This window comes from Sciurus carolinensis, chromosome 3, assembly GCF_902686445.1.
Source record: "Sciurus carolinensis chromosome 3, mSciCar1.2, whole genome shotgun sequence".
Lineage (NCBI taxonomy): Eukaryota > Metazoa > Chordata > Mammalia > Rodentia > Sciuridae > Sciurus > Sciurus carolinensis.
This window is the reverse complement of record NC_062215.1, coordinates 127738884-127751880: the sequence shown is the minus strand read 5'-3', so window position 1 is coordinate 127751880 and position 12997 is coordinate 127738884. Positions and strand designations below refer to the sequence as shown.

Genomic DNA, 12997 nt, shown 5'->3' with positions numbered 1-12997 from the left:
GACAAGCAACTAGATTGGTATTCTTAAAAAAAAAAAGAGGCTCTTGAAATTCCTGAAAATTGTAATAACTGCAGCCACTTGGAAAATCATTTGAGTATGATAGTTTAATGTTAAGTGAAAAAGTACAGGATAGAACTTGTACTCTGAGAACTGACTATAGCAACCAAATCTGGAGTAGTCTATGAAAACTATGTGAAAAATTAATGGAAGAAAATACACATGATTATTCTTTATGATGTCCTTTTGTATAATTATAAAAAATAAAGGTGTGTGAACTGTTAGGTTTAAAAATGAAACTATGTAAAGCTGGTGCTGTGCTCACAGAGTGCACAGTGGGCTGCTTGCTGTGTTACACAGTCCTAATGCAAGCTGTCCGTGGGTCTCTAATAGCAAGCTGCAGGGAGACACCTGTCTGGGAGCTCTCATAAGTTTAGATTTAAGGCATAAACATACATCTATTTTTGAATTTCTTATTCTCACGTAGCAACAGGTAAAGTTTGGTAATAGTAGGAAGAAATAGTAGGAAATTTTCAGTTAAGATTCCTTCATGGTGTGATTGTCTGTGAAGGCTTAACAATACCCTTACTTTGCATGAGCATTTGTTCTTTGCTTAACTGTCTAGTTTTGCTCTCCTGAGAACCTAATAAAAATTGAAATGTCATCTATGTTACTAGGCAGTATTACTTATGGTAAAAATTAGGTCTGGACTGGGAAAACTATTACTATCTGACGGAAGGCAGAACTTGGGGCATCCATGAGTTCAGTTGACTCTCATAATGGGTGTGGCCCCCAGGGGATGTGAACTTTTCATGCCGGGGTGACTCCTATGTCTGTCCCATGTGGATCTTATCTCCTCACACCTGCCTCTGGAAACTGGGAGAAGAGGAACTCCCGAAGCTGCCACCCAGGATAATCTATACCTGCCTGCTTCCCCATCTATCCTGAGTGGACTGGAGACTGTGGGACTTTTTGTGGGTCTGAATGTTTAGTTGATCCTAAGAAAGCACCTAAAGGGTATCATAATATAATTCTGTAGTTAGTTTTTAATTTTCTTTTCAAAGTGAAAAAGTAGTATTTTAACTTTGTTAGTTCATTCAATTTTTTCAGGGCTTAGGGGAGAACATTAGACCAGATACACAGGTTTTAGTCCTAGTTTTTCAGTAATGGATTATGTTACCTTGGGCAAGTCATTTAATCTCCCTGAAACTCAATTTTCTTAAGTGTTAGATAACCTTGACCAATGTCATTTCTGATGTCTCTTTCAACTCTAAATTCTGTAGTTTTCTGATTCTCTTATCATAAGTTAATTTTTAATCCTTTTTTATAGAAGCATTCTAGATTTCTTTTTAGCCTGGCAAATGATCAAATAACTGAAAGCCTAAGGCTACAGTGTACATTTTTCCAAGTGTAGATTTTGGAAATGTCATATTATAACTGTGTAATTCCAAAAGAAATGTTTTTTACTTATGCAGTAGGATTTAAAGAATTTAAGTTTAAAATACTTGAGGAATTTGGGGGAGGTAAAGCCCATTAGACTGAAAGTTTGAAAAGCCTTTGATTATTCTAAAATTTCATCTCAACTTTCATTTACAGGTTGTGAACTGGCTTGAAGGACCTGGATCAGAACAACTGAGAGCCCAGTGGGGGATTGGTGACTCTATTAGGGCTTCCCAGGCCCTACAGCAGAAGCATGAAGAGATTGAGAGTCAACACAGTGTGAGAGGCTTTTTCCTCTGCAAGTTACAGTGCAGTTATTCATGTGCATAATTAGCATATGTGGTACTAAGTGCTAAGTTGCTGTTAACTTTGTATAGGGGGTAGAATATAGTATGTTGAATGCTTACAGGTTATAAAGTTTCATTTTGACTATTTAGTATATGTTAATTAGAAAGTCAGTTTAGGTTTTATTATCTCCAGTACAGTTTCGTTGTATTGTTACTTCTGTAACATAATGTAGATTGAATTTTAAAAACTACAGTGATGGAAAATAAAAAAGTGATAGTATAAAATAGAGTCTTCATCAGTAGTCCTTCAAAGAAAGTTCTGTTCTTAAAATCCTAGAGGAAGGCCCTTCCCCGCTTCATTGGGAGTATACTGTACAACTGAATGCTGAGAGTTACCACCAGGACTGTGGCATTAGACACAGCTGATGGAGAAGGGAGTACAGAGCAGGCAAAGTATCTTTCATTCTCGGTGCATTTAGGGGTCACATTTGTAATTGTCAAGAGGATAATCAGACAGATCACAGGTATGGATTGGGAAATAAATTGATCCTTATACAGATTATAGATAAAATTGAAAGAATTTAAAGTGCAACAACTTGCTGCGTGGAAGAAACTATTGTTTGCTAAACTTGTGCTAGGTTTCAGTTCTGCATTATGGAGAAAGTAGTCATATAGTTTGTGGATTAGGTAGTTCATCCCCTCTTTCTCCAAAGCCATATTGCTTCTTTTGGTGATTTTAAATAGACTGAATACAAAATTGGAAAAGTAGCCAGGTGTGGTGGGGCACACCTGTAATCCCAGCCACTCAGGAGGCTGAGGCAGGAGGAGGATTGAGAGTTCAAACCCAACGCTTATTAGCAACTCAGCGAGGCCCTAAGCAACTCAGCAAGACCCTGTCTCTAATAAAATACAGAAAGGGGCTGGGGATGTGGGTCAGTGTTTGCAAGCACGCCTGGATTCAATTCCTGGGGAAAAAATTATGGAAAAAATAAAATTTGTGGAAAAAATAAAATTTGAATCCATTTACTTCCATCTCTTCAGTCATCTTCAAAAATTGATCAGTAATAGTGTAAACTGTGGATTAGATGAGTTTTTAAGGGTCATCTGAACATTATATTATACAATGTGTTTCTTTACTCATCAATTCCCCTACTTAAAGTGGTAATTAAAAGCTAAATAGTTAAGAAATATATATTTTAACTAAGTAAGATTAAAGAATAAATAATATTCTTTGGGAATAAATTTGAATGAATAAACCTCATCTTTATTAGAGCTGTATTTTAATGATATCTAATAATTACTTTCTTTTTAAGGAGATACATTGTTATTGTTATTGATATAGTTTCCTCATATCGATTTTTTAAATAATATTCCTCCAATCATTCCCTCCCACCCCAATCAGGTTTAATTGTCAGTGGCACTGGCAGATAATCTACATAACATAGCTTAAAGGAGTTGTAGTCTAGCTGAGATGATAATATGTAAGACAGAGCTACCACTAGATTTGGAAATTATCTAAAGATAGTACATAGGTAGTCTAATTTTTCTAATTAGTATTTGTAAGAGACATAAAAGTGAAACCCCATATAGTTTATCCATTTCATAGGTTCCAACATGTTTCTTCCTTTAATGGTAAAAAGTTTGAATCATTTGTATTTAACTTATAAGCCCTGTTCCTGAGGTTATAATCTTTTAATTCTCTTGTATTTTTAAAATACTGTAACACTGTTGATATTTTTATATGGACTATAATTTATTTGATCCTGGTGGATTATTCTGGATGGAGCATGGTAATGTAGTATAGACGAATTCTGTAATTTGTTCCCATGTTTAATTTTTGAAAGCAGTATTTGCTGTACAATATCTTAGATTTCATTTGAGAGAATTTAGTCACAAAGTATTCCAAAAGCCTCTTAGTAAGGATACATGACACTTGAGGAGCCCAAAGATAGGATTTATTTATATTTTTATTATTTTGAAAGATACCAAAAGAATCGTAGTTAGAAATTGAATCATACACTTATCATGTATAAATTCACAAAAAGAATTACACTTTATATTGCATGTTTTATGGGTGAAATCATCAATGACATACATAGAGATCCCCATGTTTAGATGTTTGTTTATGTATACTTTTTATATGAATTTTAAAAATCAGCTTAAAAAGTACATATGGATAGCTCTTTCCATGTGCTTAAGCTTACTTATAATGTGGAATCAATATATAGAACTTTTAAATTGGAAACAACCTTATAAATTCAAGTATCATGATCTTATTTTATAGATAAAGAAACAGAGAGACTGTATATATATAAATTTTTTAAAATCAGTAACTTGCTGGACTAGGGTAGGGTCCTTTCTCTCTGTCTCTTTCTTAGGGAAAGCTATTAAATTGCATGGATATGCTTAAGATACAGTGTATTTATTTCTTTATTAATTTATTTTCCCTTACAATTTGAGGACACATACACATATGTTGACATCTGCAATCATAGACCTGGACCCCAGAGAAAAGACATACTTCTGGTTTATTGTGGACTTGGTTTCCTTAAATCATGTGTGGTATTTGGGATATTGCAAAATTGGAAGGCGGGGACATATTGAATTGGAATATAGTTGGAACAGGATTGACCACGAGTGGGTAATTATTGACACTGGATTATACATGGAGTTTCATTATGCTATTCTTTCCACTTTTGAATAGTTTTAAAATTTTTCTACTCTAAAAGGTTTAAGAAAAGAGAATTGCACTGTTTTAACCAATAGGTGGCACTATTTTGTCACCTTGAGAATAGGTTGATTCTGGGTGAATGTGTTGGTGTATGATGTTTAAGATCTTCTAATACTTCTTTTCTCTAAGTAAAAGCCAACAGTTTCAAGTATTTACTGAAATTGCTCAGACCTTAGGAAATTTCTAGTGTGGCTAGTTAATAAGGGTAGAATTTGGAAAACTTTATAGACCATTGTGTATCAAAATACAATGTCAAGTGTTAGTTTTCCATTCCACATGAAAGCATAATGTAGAAATAAAGCCAAAACCTCAAATTTGTTATAATATTCCACACTAATATATAGAAAATTGAAAATCCTACCAATTTGTAGTTCTTTATGAAGGATTGTAAATTAGAAATTTGCTTGGTTTTTCAACAAAAACCCAACAAGAAATTTTTAAGTAAATAGAAGTGATTGTAGTGTCTGTTAGTAATCTGGAAGTATTTGACTACAGTAGTAAGTCTACTTTTATTTTTTGGGTAGGATTGGAGTGTGGTGGGAAGAGTGCATGACAGGAGTGTACAGAAACATGTGTCTCTGAAGCTTCTTCTGTGTTCTGTCACTGTCCCACCTTCCCATGGTGCTGACTTCCACCCCCAGAGGGCCCCGTGTTGGTGTGTTGTGCCTAATAGAAGGCAGTGGAGCAGGTGTACTTGACACATCAAGACCTCTCTGTCCCCAGTATATATTCTAAGTATATAACACAGCCTGAGTTAGCAGTATTTCTTTGCTTTTAGACTGGGATTCCTATTTCATGGTGTAAAGTGCAAATGATCATTTTACCAATTCTGTATTGACACCAACCAACTCAACCACAATTATAGTGGCAGTCCTGACTGTTCATGTTCAAATACTTTTTCTATTTACCAGCTAAATCCAAACCCCAAATCTTGGTGTTGACTTTTTATTTTGCTATAAATTAATACTTTTCTACACAGTAAATGTATATAAGAGATAGACTAGAGAATGACCATAGTAAATCAAATTCAGCCTGTTTATCTAAGGTCCTATACATACTATTTTCTCAGAAGAAACCTTTTGATTAATTTTAAGCATATACATATATGTAAGCCAGGACCCCCCTGCCAATTCCACAGAGCTACAGAGTTTGTCATTTATCTATGACACACTCATTCAGCAACATCAGTAGCTCCACTTCCAGGACATGCTACTAGTCCTTACATTGTGTTTACATCCCTGATTAGGTTACTTGAACTTATGTATTTTAAGACTTCCACCCAGGACAAAATCAGCTCCACAGTGGTGGTTCTTAAACCTTAGTGGTCATGAGTCATCAGAGTTGCATGTTAAAAATGCATATTCCAGGGCCCCACCCACAGAGACTCAGAGGTCAAGGGAAGAACTTGGGCGTTTTGATGAGCATCCCAGTTGATCCAGTGTAGGTAGTTCTTACTGAGAAATGTACTACTTTGCTCAGATTCATTGCCACTACTTCAAAGAATTGAATCTCTTTATTTAGAGCATTAGTTAAATTTTAATTACTATAGATATGAGAACATGACAATGATAATTTTCTCAGGTAATATTTTCTACTTTAAAATTGTCAGTCTCCATTAATCATAGTGATAACTAGTTTTATAAGTTATCTGATGAAATCCATACAATAACTAATAAAGTAAAGCAGGTATTATTATCACCATTGAGTGAAGCAGGGTTTCTTAGACTCAACACTAATGACATTTTAGGCCAGATAAAAAGTCTTGTTATAGGGACTGTCCTGTACATTGTAGGGCATGTATCCACACCACTAGTCTCATTTGTTAGATGAAATAGCATTCCTCCTATTCAGTTGTGATAACCAAACCTGTCTCCAGACATTGCCAAATGTTCCCTGTGAGGCAGAATCATACCCTGTTACCTACATGATTTAATGCAACAAATCCAAGAGTTTACTATGCTTAATGCATTCATTCAGCACATGTTAATTGAGCACATACTACATATCACAGGTTGTTTTAGGCTCTTAGGTTATAGCACAGGATTACCATATGGAATTATAATCAAGTTGGGGAGGTAGAGAGTAGAGCATGTTACGGGCATGGCATTTAAGAAAACCTCCTCTGAGGAAATGACATTTAATCAAAAACCTCAAGGTAGTATGGAGTAATCCAAGCAAAGGGCACTTCAGTTAGAGGGTAGAGCAGTAGAAGCACCCTGAGGCAGGAACATGACTGAGGAACAATGAGAAGGTTGATGTTGCTAGAGTACTTATAGCAAGACAGAGTCACAGAAATGAGAGGAAGTTAGGGGCCAAAATATGTAACAACTTTTTAACCCATGAAAAGGAGCTTAGAGTTTATTTTAAATGTTACATGAGGTCATAGGAGCCAAAAATTGGTTTATATTTTGAAAAGATTACTGGCTGTTGGGTGGAGTATAGGGAGTGGGGACAAGCATCATAAATGGAAGACTCTGGGAGCTATTGGAATGGGGGCAACAGAGAGGTGAGAAGTGTTGGGTTCTCGAGGTTGAGCCAGCACGACTTGCTGGTGGAAGAATCGAGCTTTAGGAATTTTTTGGTGAACTTGCAAGACTGGTTTCAAAGTGTGGGAAATACAAAATCTTGACTTAGAATGAATTTTAAAAAAATGGGAAGTGAGAAAAGAATGTTTTCTTCTAAGGAAAGTGTTTTTTTCAAGGTTTAATTTTTAATTTATAAAATTTTAAAACTAAAACATGCAGTTCCTAAAGCATGTATTTTGTTCAGTATCAGGATTACAGCATGTTTATGTGCTGATGAAAATAATCCAGTTGAAACAGAAGAATTGATGGGAGAGAAAGAGATGATAGTTGCAAAAGCAGAGTTGAATATAGGCAGCAGAAGAGAGGGTATCATGTCCTGGAGGAGTGTCACCCTTAGGAGCAGGGCCTCTGTGGAGCAGGGAGGCAGGGCACAGGGCTGCAGGAGGGAAGGCTGTAGATTTATTGGTGGGAAGATGAGAGCGCTCTCTTTTAATTGCATCCAGGAAATTAAGAAGTCCTCTGAGAGTGAAGAGGTAAAAAGGGAGTTGGAGACTTAAGAAGTGAAAAAAAAAAAAAAAAAATCACAAGAATGGAAAAGTACATTACCTAGAGAAACACGCAAGGATTGCTGAACCTCTGCTTGAGGTTATTTAGTCATAACTTTGAAAAGAACGATCTGCATAGTTGCGTATTGCTTAATTTGGGGCGTACTCTAAGAAGTGCATCATTAGGTGATTTTGTTGCTGAGTGAGCATCATAGAGTGCACCTGCAGGAACTAGGACAGCTTGATATCACCAGGCTGTGTTATCTTACAGAACAACCATCACACATGTGGTCTGTCACTGACTGTCGATATGCAGTGCATGAGTAGTGGTTTTTACCTAGCTGTGTTCAGCCACTGTGGTACAGGCACATAGTAGACAGAGAAACCAGACTTGAGGTCTCCATAGGTGAACCTGATAGAAGGAAGGAGGTAGGTGTGGGTCAGGGTTGAATGCTGGGAGGTGGTTGTAGCCTTTGACCAAGGGCAGGAGGCTGCCAAGTGCTGAAGTGTCAGACATGCCAAGACAATAGGTTGGTGTACCCTGGGGTTGCAGGTGTAAGCTTGCTCAAAGAGGGGAATTGGAGTTAGTATGTGGAGATCAGAGAATGGGATTCACAGAATTGAGGATTTAGAGTTGCATAGTAAGCAGTACATGACAGACTTTTAGGGCCAGGGGAGTAGATGGCTGAGATGGGGTGAGGACGAGGTAGCTGGAAGTGAGGGAGGCTGTCGAGGAGCTCTCTGCAGGGTGTTGGTGGATGTGTGCATGGAGAGCATCAATAAGAAGGCTAGTGCAGAGAGGAAGCACCGGGCGGATGATGGGGTACAACAGCGAAAGCTAGAAGGGGCAGTTCAGCAGTGTGCACTTCAAAGGTTTTTCAGAGAAGAGGAAAAAGAAATGGTTTGAAAGTAGTAATGAATCAGCCACCTCCAGGCTTGTGGTATGTTGGTGTGGAAATTGAAGCCACCAATTTAGGGGGCTTCAGAAGTAACTGTGCTCTGTGAGGGTGAACGGGTTTCACGTAGAGCATGAAAGAAGAGAACATCTAGATGCCAGACTGAGGACACAGGAGCCTACCACTGGCAGGCAATGAGGTCCAGGGATCATGGTGAAAGGATCTGGGTGAGGATAGGGGACTTTACCTCCTCTTAAACAATGTTGCCTTATAAAAGTGTTCGTGTGTATGTTACTTAAGTTTGTCTGGAGAAATGACAAAATATGTCCTCCAGGAGCTAATTTGATCCTTAACTTACTTTGTGATGTCTCATTTACAGGAATGGTTTGCAGTATATGTGGAGCTTAATCAGCAAATTGCCGCACTCTTGAATGCTGGGGATGAGGAAGATCTTGTGGAACTAAAGTCACTACAGCAACAACTTAGTGATGTTTGTTATCGGCAGGCCAGTCAGCTGGAATTCAGGCAAAATCTCTTACAAGCAGCTCTTGAATTTCATGGTGTTGCACAAGATGTAAGTGTCTACTCTGATTGCTTCTCTTTTCCTCAGATAATCTGAACAATCTACACATAATTTTTGCAGGTTTGCATGTCTCCTTTAATTATTTTCCTTGAACAATAAAAATAATTTACTGGTGGGGATAATGAGATTAAATTCTTTGATTTAAAAAAATTATTTTAAGTCATTCTGCATGCATTTAAACCTTTTAATGTCTAACTAAAGTATTCCAGACTAGTAGATATGTTTCACTTTGACTGTTCCTCAAAATGTATGCTTTATAACATAGATGGAAATGGAAGTGTCAATTAATTTTTTTGCACTCTGTTGATCTGGATGTACTTCTTTGTCTTTCTGGTGCATGCATCTGTGTGTTCCATCTTCTAGATAACATGTACTCTGATTATTCGTTCTTGTCTTTTAACAGCATAGTGTTTTCAAGTGTAATTGTGATAACCTCATTAGATAAACCTCATTCATCATTAAACACTGTAGATGCTGATTACATCAGGGTTGTCTCTTTGGTGTCCCTCTGCTTTAGTTGTCTCAGCAGTTGGATGGCTTATTAGGGATGTTGTGCGTAGATGTAGCACCAGCTGATGGAGCATCGATTCAGCAAACTTTAAAACTGCTTGAAGAGAAGCTGAAAAGTGTTGGTAAGCAGATTTTAAAAATGCTGAAACATAAGAGTTCTTTTTAAAAAACATTATTACCTTGGTTACACAATTAAGTCAACTTATACTGAACTAATTATTATTTGCAGGGAACACAGGAAAAGTAGTATTAAAAGGGTTGTATTCCCTTGAGTAGGTCTAATTTATGCTAAAAATTTTATTTTTCACCATGATTAGGCACTCCTCCCTTCATTGGGCCTTTGGCCTTTTTGTTTACTACAGGTGCTATATCTTGCATATCCTAGGAACAGTGAAGTTATTTGTAGTGCATGCATAAATTGTAATTAGTTGTGAAGTGTTCTGTGGTAAACTCTGTATGCCCCGAACTGTGTTTTATGCAATGATTTTTGTTGTTGCTATATCCTAACCTTGTGGAAAAATAGTTGGTTTGATTCTGTGCATTTGTTTCTCTACCTGAAATTTGGTCAGGGTTACCTATCCTGTAAGGAAAGAGTGGTCCCATTTCATTCAGCTAGCTCTTAATGAGAGCTCCATTACTTTTGTCATCAGAACCTTTAAAATGTTTCTACAGTAAGAAATGCAGTGAACTTTCCTAGGCCACGAATGAAAATGGGAAGGGACTGTCCATTGAGGGGAAAGCACAGAGGAAGCAGGTGCTTAAGCCAGAGAATTAGTAGAAAGTGGTGACATGTGATCAAACCAAATTAATTAGTTGTGAAAAACAACTTCAGGGAATTGGCTTTAAAAATACATTTTTTTTGTATTGACATTTTACTTGCTTTAGTCTTTGTTAGTTAAACAGATGATTCACATAGTACATATTTAATACACTAAATGAAGTTTATTTTAAAATATCACAGGTTTCCTTAAGTTACACTTTTCCTTAAAAAAGAGAAGAGAGTTTCTCTACACATGTCTGACTTGGAGTATTGTAAACATATCCTAATGTTGCTCCCATCGTGTGTAAGTTGTAATGTACCTTACAGTGTACAGCATCCTTTAACACTGATAAGACATCATGGGGGCATTTCGAAATCTCACAAATTTTACACAGTTTTTAAACAAAATATAAATATTTGCATTGTTGTCCTAAAAGTCAGAACACATAAAACAGAAAGGAAAAAAAAATAAGTAAAATTTTATTTGTCAAAATAAGAATTAACATACTTTCTTCCTACTTTGAGTTTTTTTTTTTTTTTTTTTTGCGGTGCTGGGGATCTAACCCAGGGCCTTGTGCTTGCAAGCACTCTACCGACTGAGCTATCTCCCCCTGCTTTGAGTTTTTAAAATAAATTATTGTCTATGGAGATTTGTGTTTTAAACATTCCCTTTAAGGAGAATTTGGCATGAGAGCTGTCCATTTAAAGGGATTTTTACTGCTTGAGATGTTCAGAGGACTCCATCCCAATATGGTTTAATGTATGAAGATTTTATGCTTGGATTCCAAGTGCAGTATCTGCTGAGATGATTTATTTGAGGGAGGGAAAATACCTTAATGAAGAGATTAAATCTAGTAACTTTTGTTTTAGATGTGGGATTGCAAGGTTTGCGTGAAAAAGGTCAAGGTCTGCTGGATCAGATCTCCAATCAGGCATCCTGGGCCTATGGAAAGGATGTAACCATTGAAAATAAAGAAAACGTGGACCACATTCAAGGAGTGATGGAAGATATGCAGCTTAGGAAACAAAGGCAAAGTTTGACCGTTAATGTTAATTTTACCAAGATAACATATTAACTAAAATGAAAGTTGTATGTATGGCATACATACATACATGTAATAGACTTTTGATGAATGTAATGGTTATCCTGTAATTGTACTAACAGATTAACGACAATTTGTTCAATTACCAAGTATTTTTTCCTCCTTTCCTTGGTGGTGAAATTTTCCATTATACTGAAGTGCTTAATATTCTAAGCCCTATGATTCTGCTTTGCTTTGCTATAAAAACCTTTTTGGAGAAATTTTCTTTTCCATTTTATTTTCGTTTAGAGTTCCTGTTAAATCTGCCATCTGTATTAATCTGATTCTTCACATCACATTTCTTTGTTCTCATGTTTGCTGTACAGGGATTAGACACAGTGGACTAATGATGATACTCAGTTTGTTATAGGACTACGAATTCAAGGAATTCTTTGAAAACCTAATTTGCCACAGCAATTGCAAAGCGAAAGATCAGAATTACATAGGCAAGCATACAAAGACTAGCATGGTTATATCAGGTTTTGTACACTTAGAAATGTTGAAGTCATCCACAAAACCTCACAGAAACTCTCCCCTACAAAAGAAGACAGTCATGAGGCTAGAATTCCTTCTGGACCTGCCCTGTATCTGCAGACTCCTCACCACAAGGGAAGAGCTCTCTTCTTAGAAAGGATCCTACCTTTTAGGTTCTGATTTCCATTACCCTGCCATCTTCTCACTCCATTAACTCCCATTTTCTATTCTGAACCTGCCCCCACTTAAATGCTCAACTGTCTCCTGTAGGAAATATTTGAAGTACACTCTTGGTATGATTAAATGAAGAGGTCCCTCTTCCTTACATCCCTTTGTCTCCTAGCATTAAGTTCTTTCTCACAGCTAAGTTGTTTGCAGGTCTCAACTGCATTCTTTACTGCCTCCACTTTACTTTTTATCCTCGAGTCTAATTTCTGACCTTACCATTTCACTCCACTTGTTCTTGTCAGTGTTACCAAGACCATACGTAATAAACTCTTGATCTTGCTCAAAATCCAGAGAATGTTTTAGACCTGACCTGCTTGATTATGAATAGCGTTGGACACAGCTGGCTCATACTTTCTCCTCAAGACTCTCTGACAGCTGTATCTTCCTGAAACCACCGTGGTTCTCCTCCTGGCATCTTTTTCTTCTTAGTTTCTTCTCTGATTTCTTGTTCAGTAATTAAACACTGCTTCCAGGGTTTGTTGAGGCTTAATTCTCTTCTTGATTTGGTCTCTCTGCACAATCTCACTATTAATGGCTTTTAAAAATATGATTGTGGTTAATAGTCATGGTGCTTACCAAGACCTGTCCTGTGCTCTAGACAGTTCCAGTTGCCTGCTCCATATCTTCAGATTAGAACCATTGTCCTCCAAAACTTACTCCTGCTTTTAATTTCTTATTCAGGGTAAAGTTCCTGTTCGCTACTAAACTTGGAATTTATCCTTTTTCTTGATGAAGGAAATCCTTCATCTTCCTCATCCCTTACACCTAATCAAACGTTTAAGTGCTGTTGTTGCTGAATCCCTGATGATTCTTTGTTCAAGATTTCCTCTTTCATGTGCCCCTGGTCTTGCTCTTCTCCAGTTTGTGATATATAAGAGTAATCTGCATGAAGTACAAGGATCCTGTTAAACCTCCTTCCTTGACTTCCTCTTTCTTCAG

At 36.9% G+C, this 12997-nt stretch overlaps 1 protein-coding gene across 3 annotated transcripts in view; it reads left to right on the top strand.

Annotated features, from left to right (window-relative positions):
• Sestd1 (SEC14 and spectrin domain containing 1) overlaps nt 1-12997 on the top strand; it is a 123801-nt gene that overhangs the window by 96505 nt on the left and 14299 nt on the right. For all 3 annotated transcript variants that reach the window (XM_047545041.1, XM_047545042.1, XM_047545043.1), the window contains exons 10-13: nt 1594-1716; nt 8801-8995; nt 9522-9636; nt 11145-11304. In XM_047545041.1, coding sequence (XP_047400997.1) covers nt 1594-1716; nt 8801-8995; nt 9522-9636; nt 11145-11304 — 593 coding nt within the window. The remainder of the gene's footprint in view (nt 1-1593; nt 1717-8800; nt 8996-9521; nt 9637-11144; nt 11305-12997) is intronic.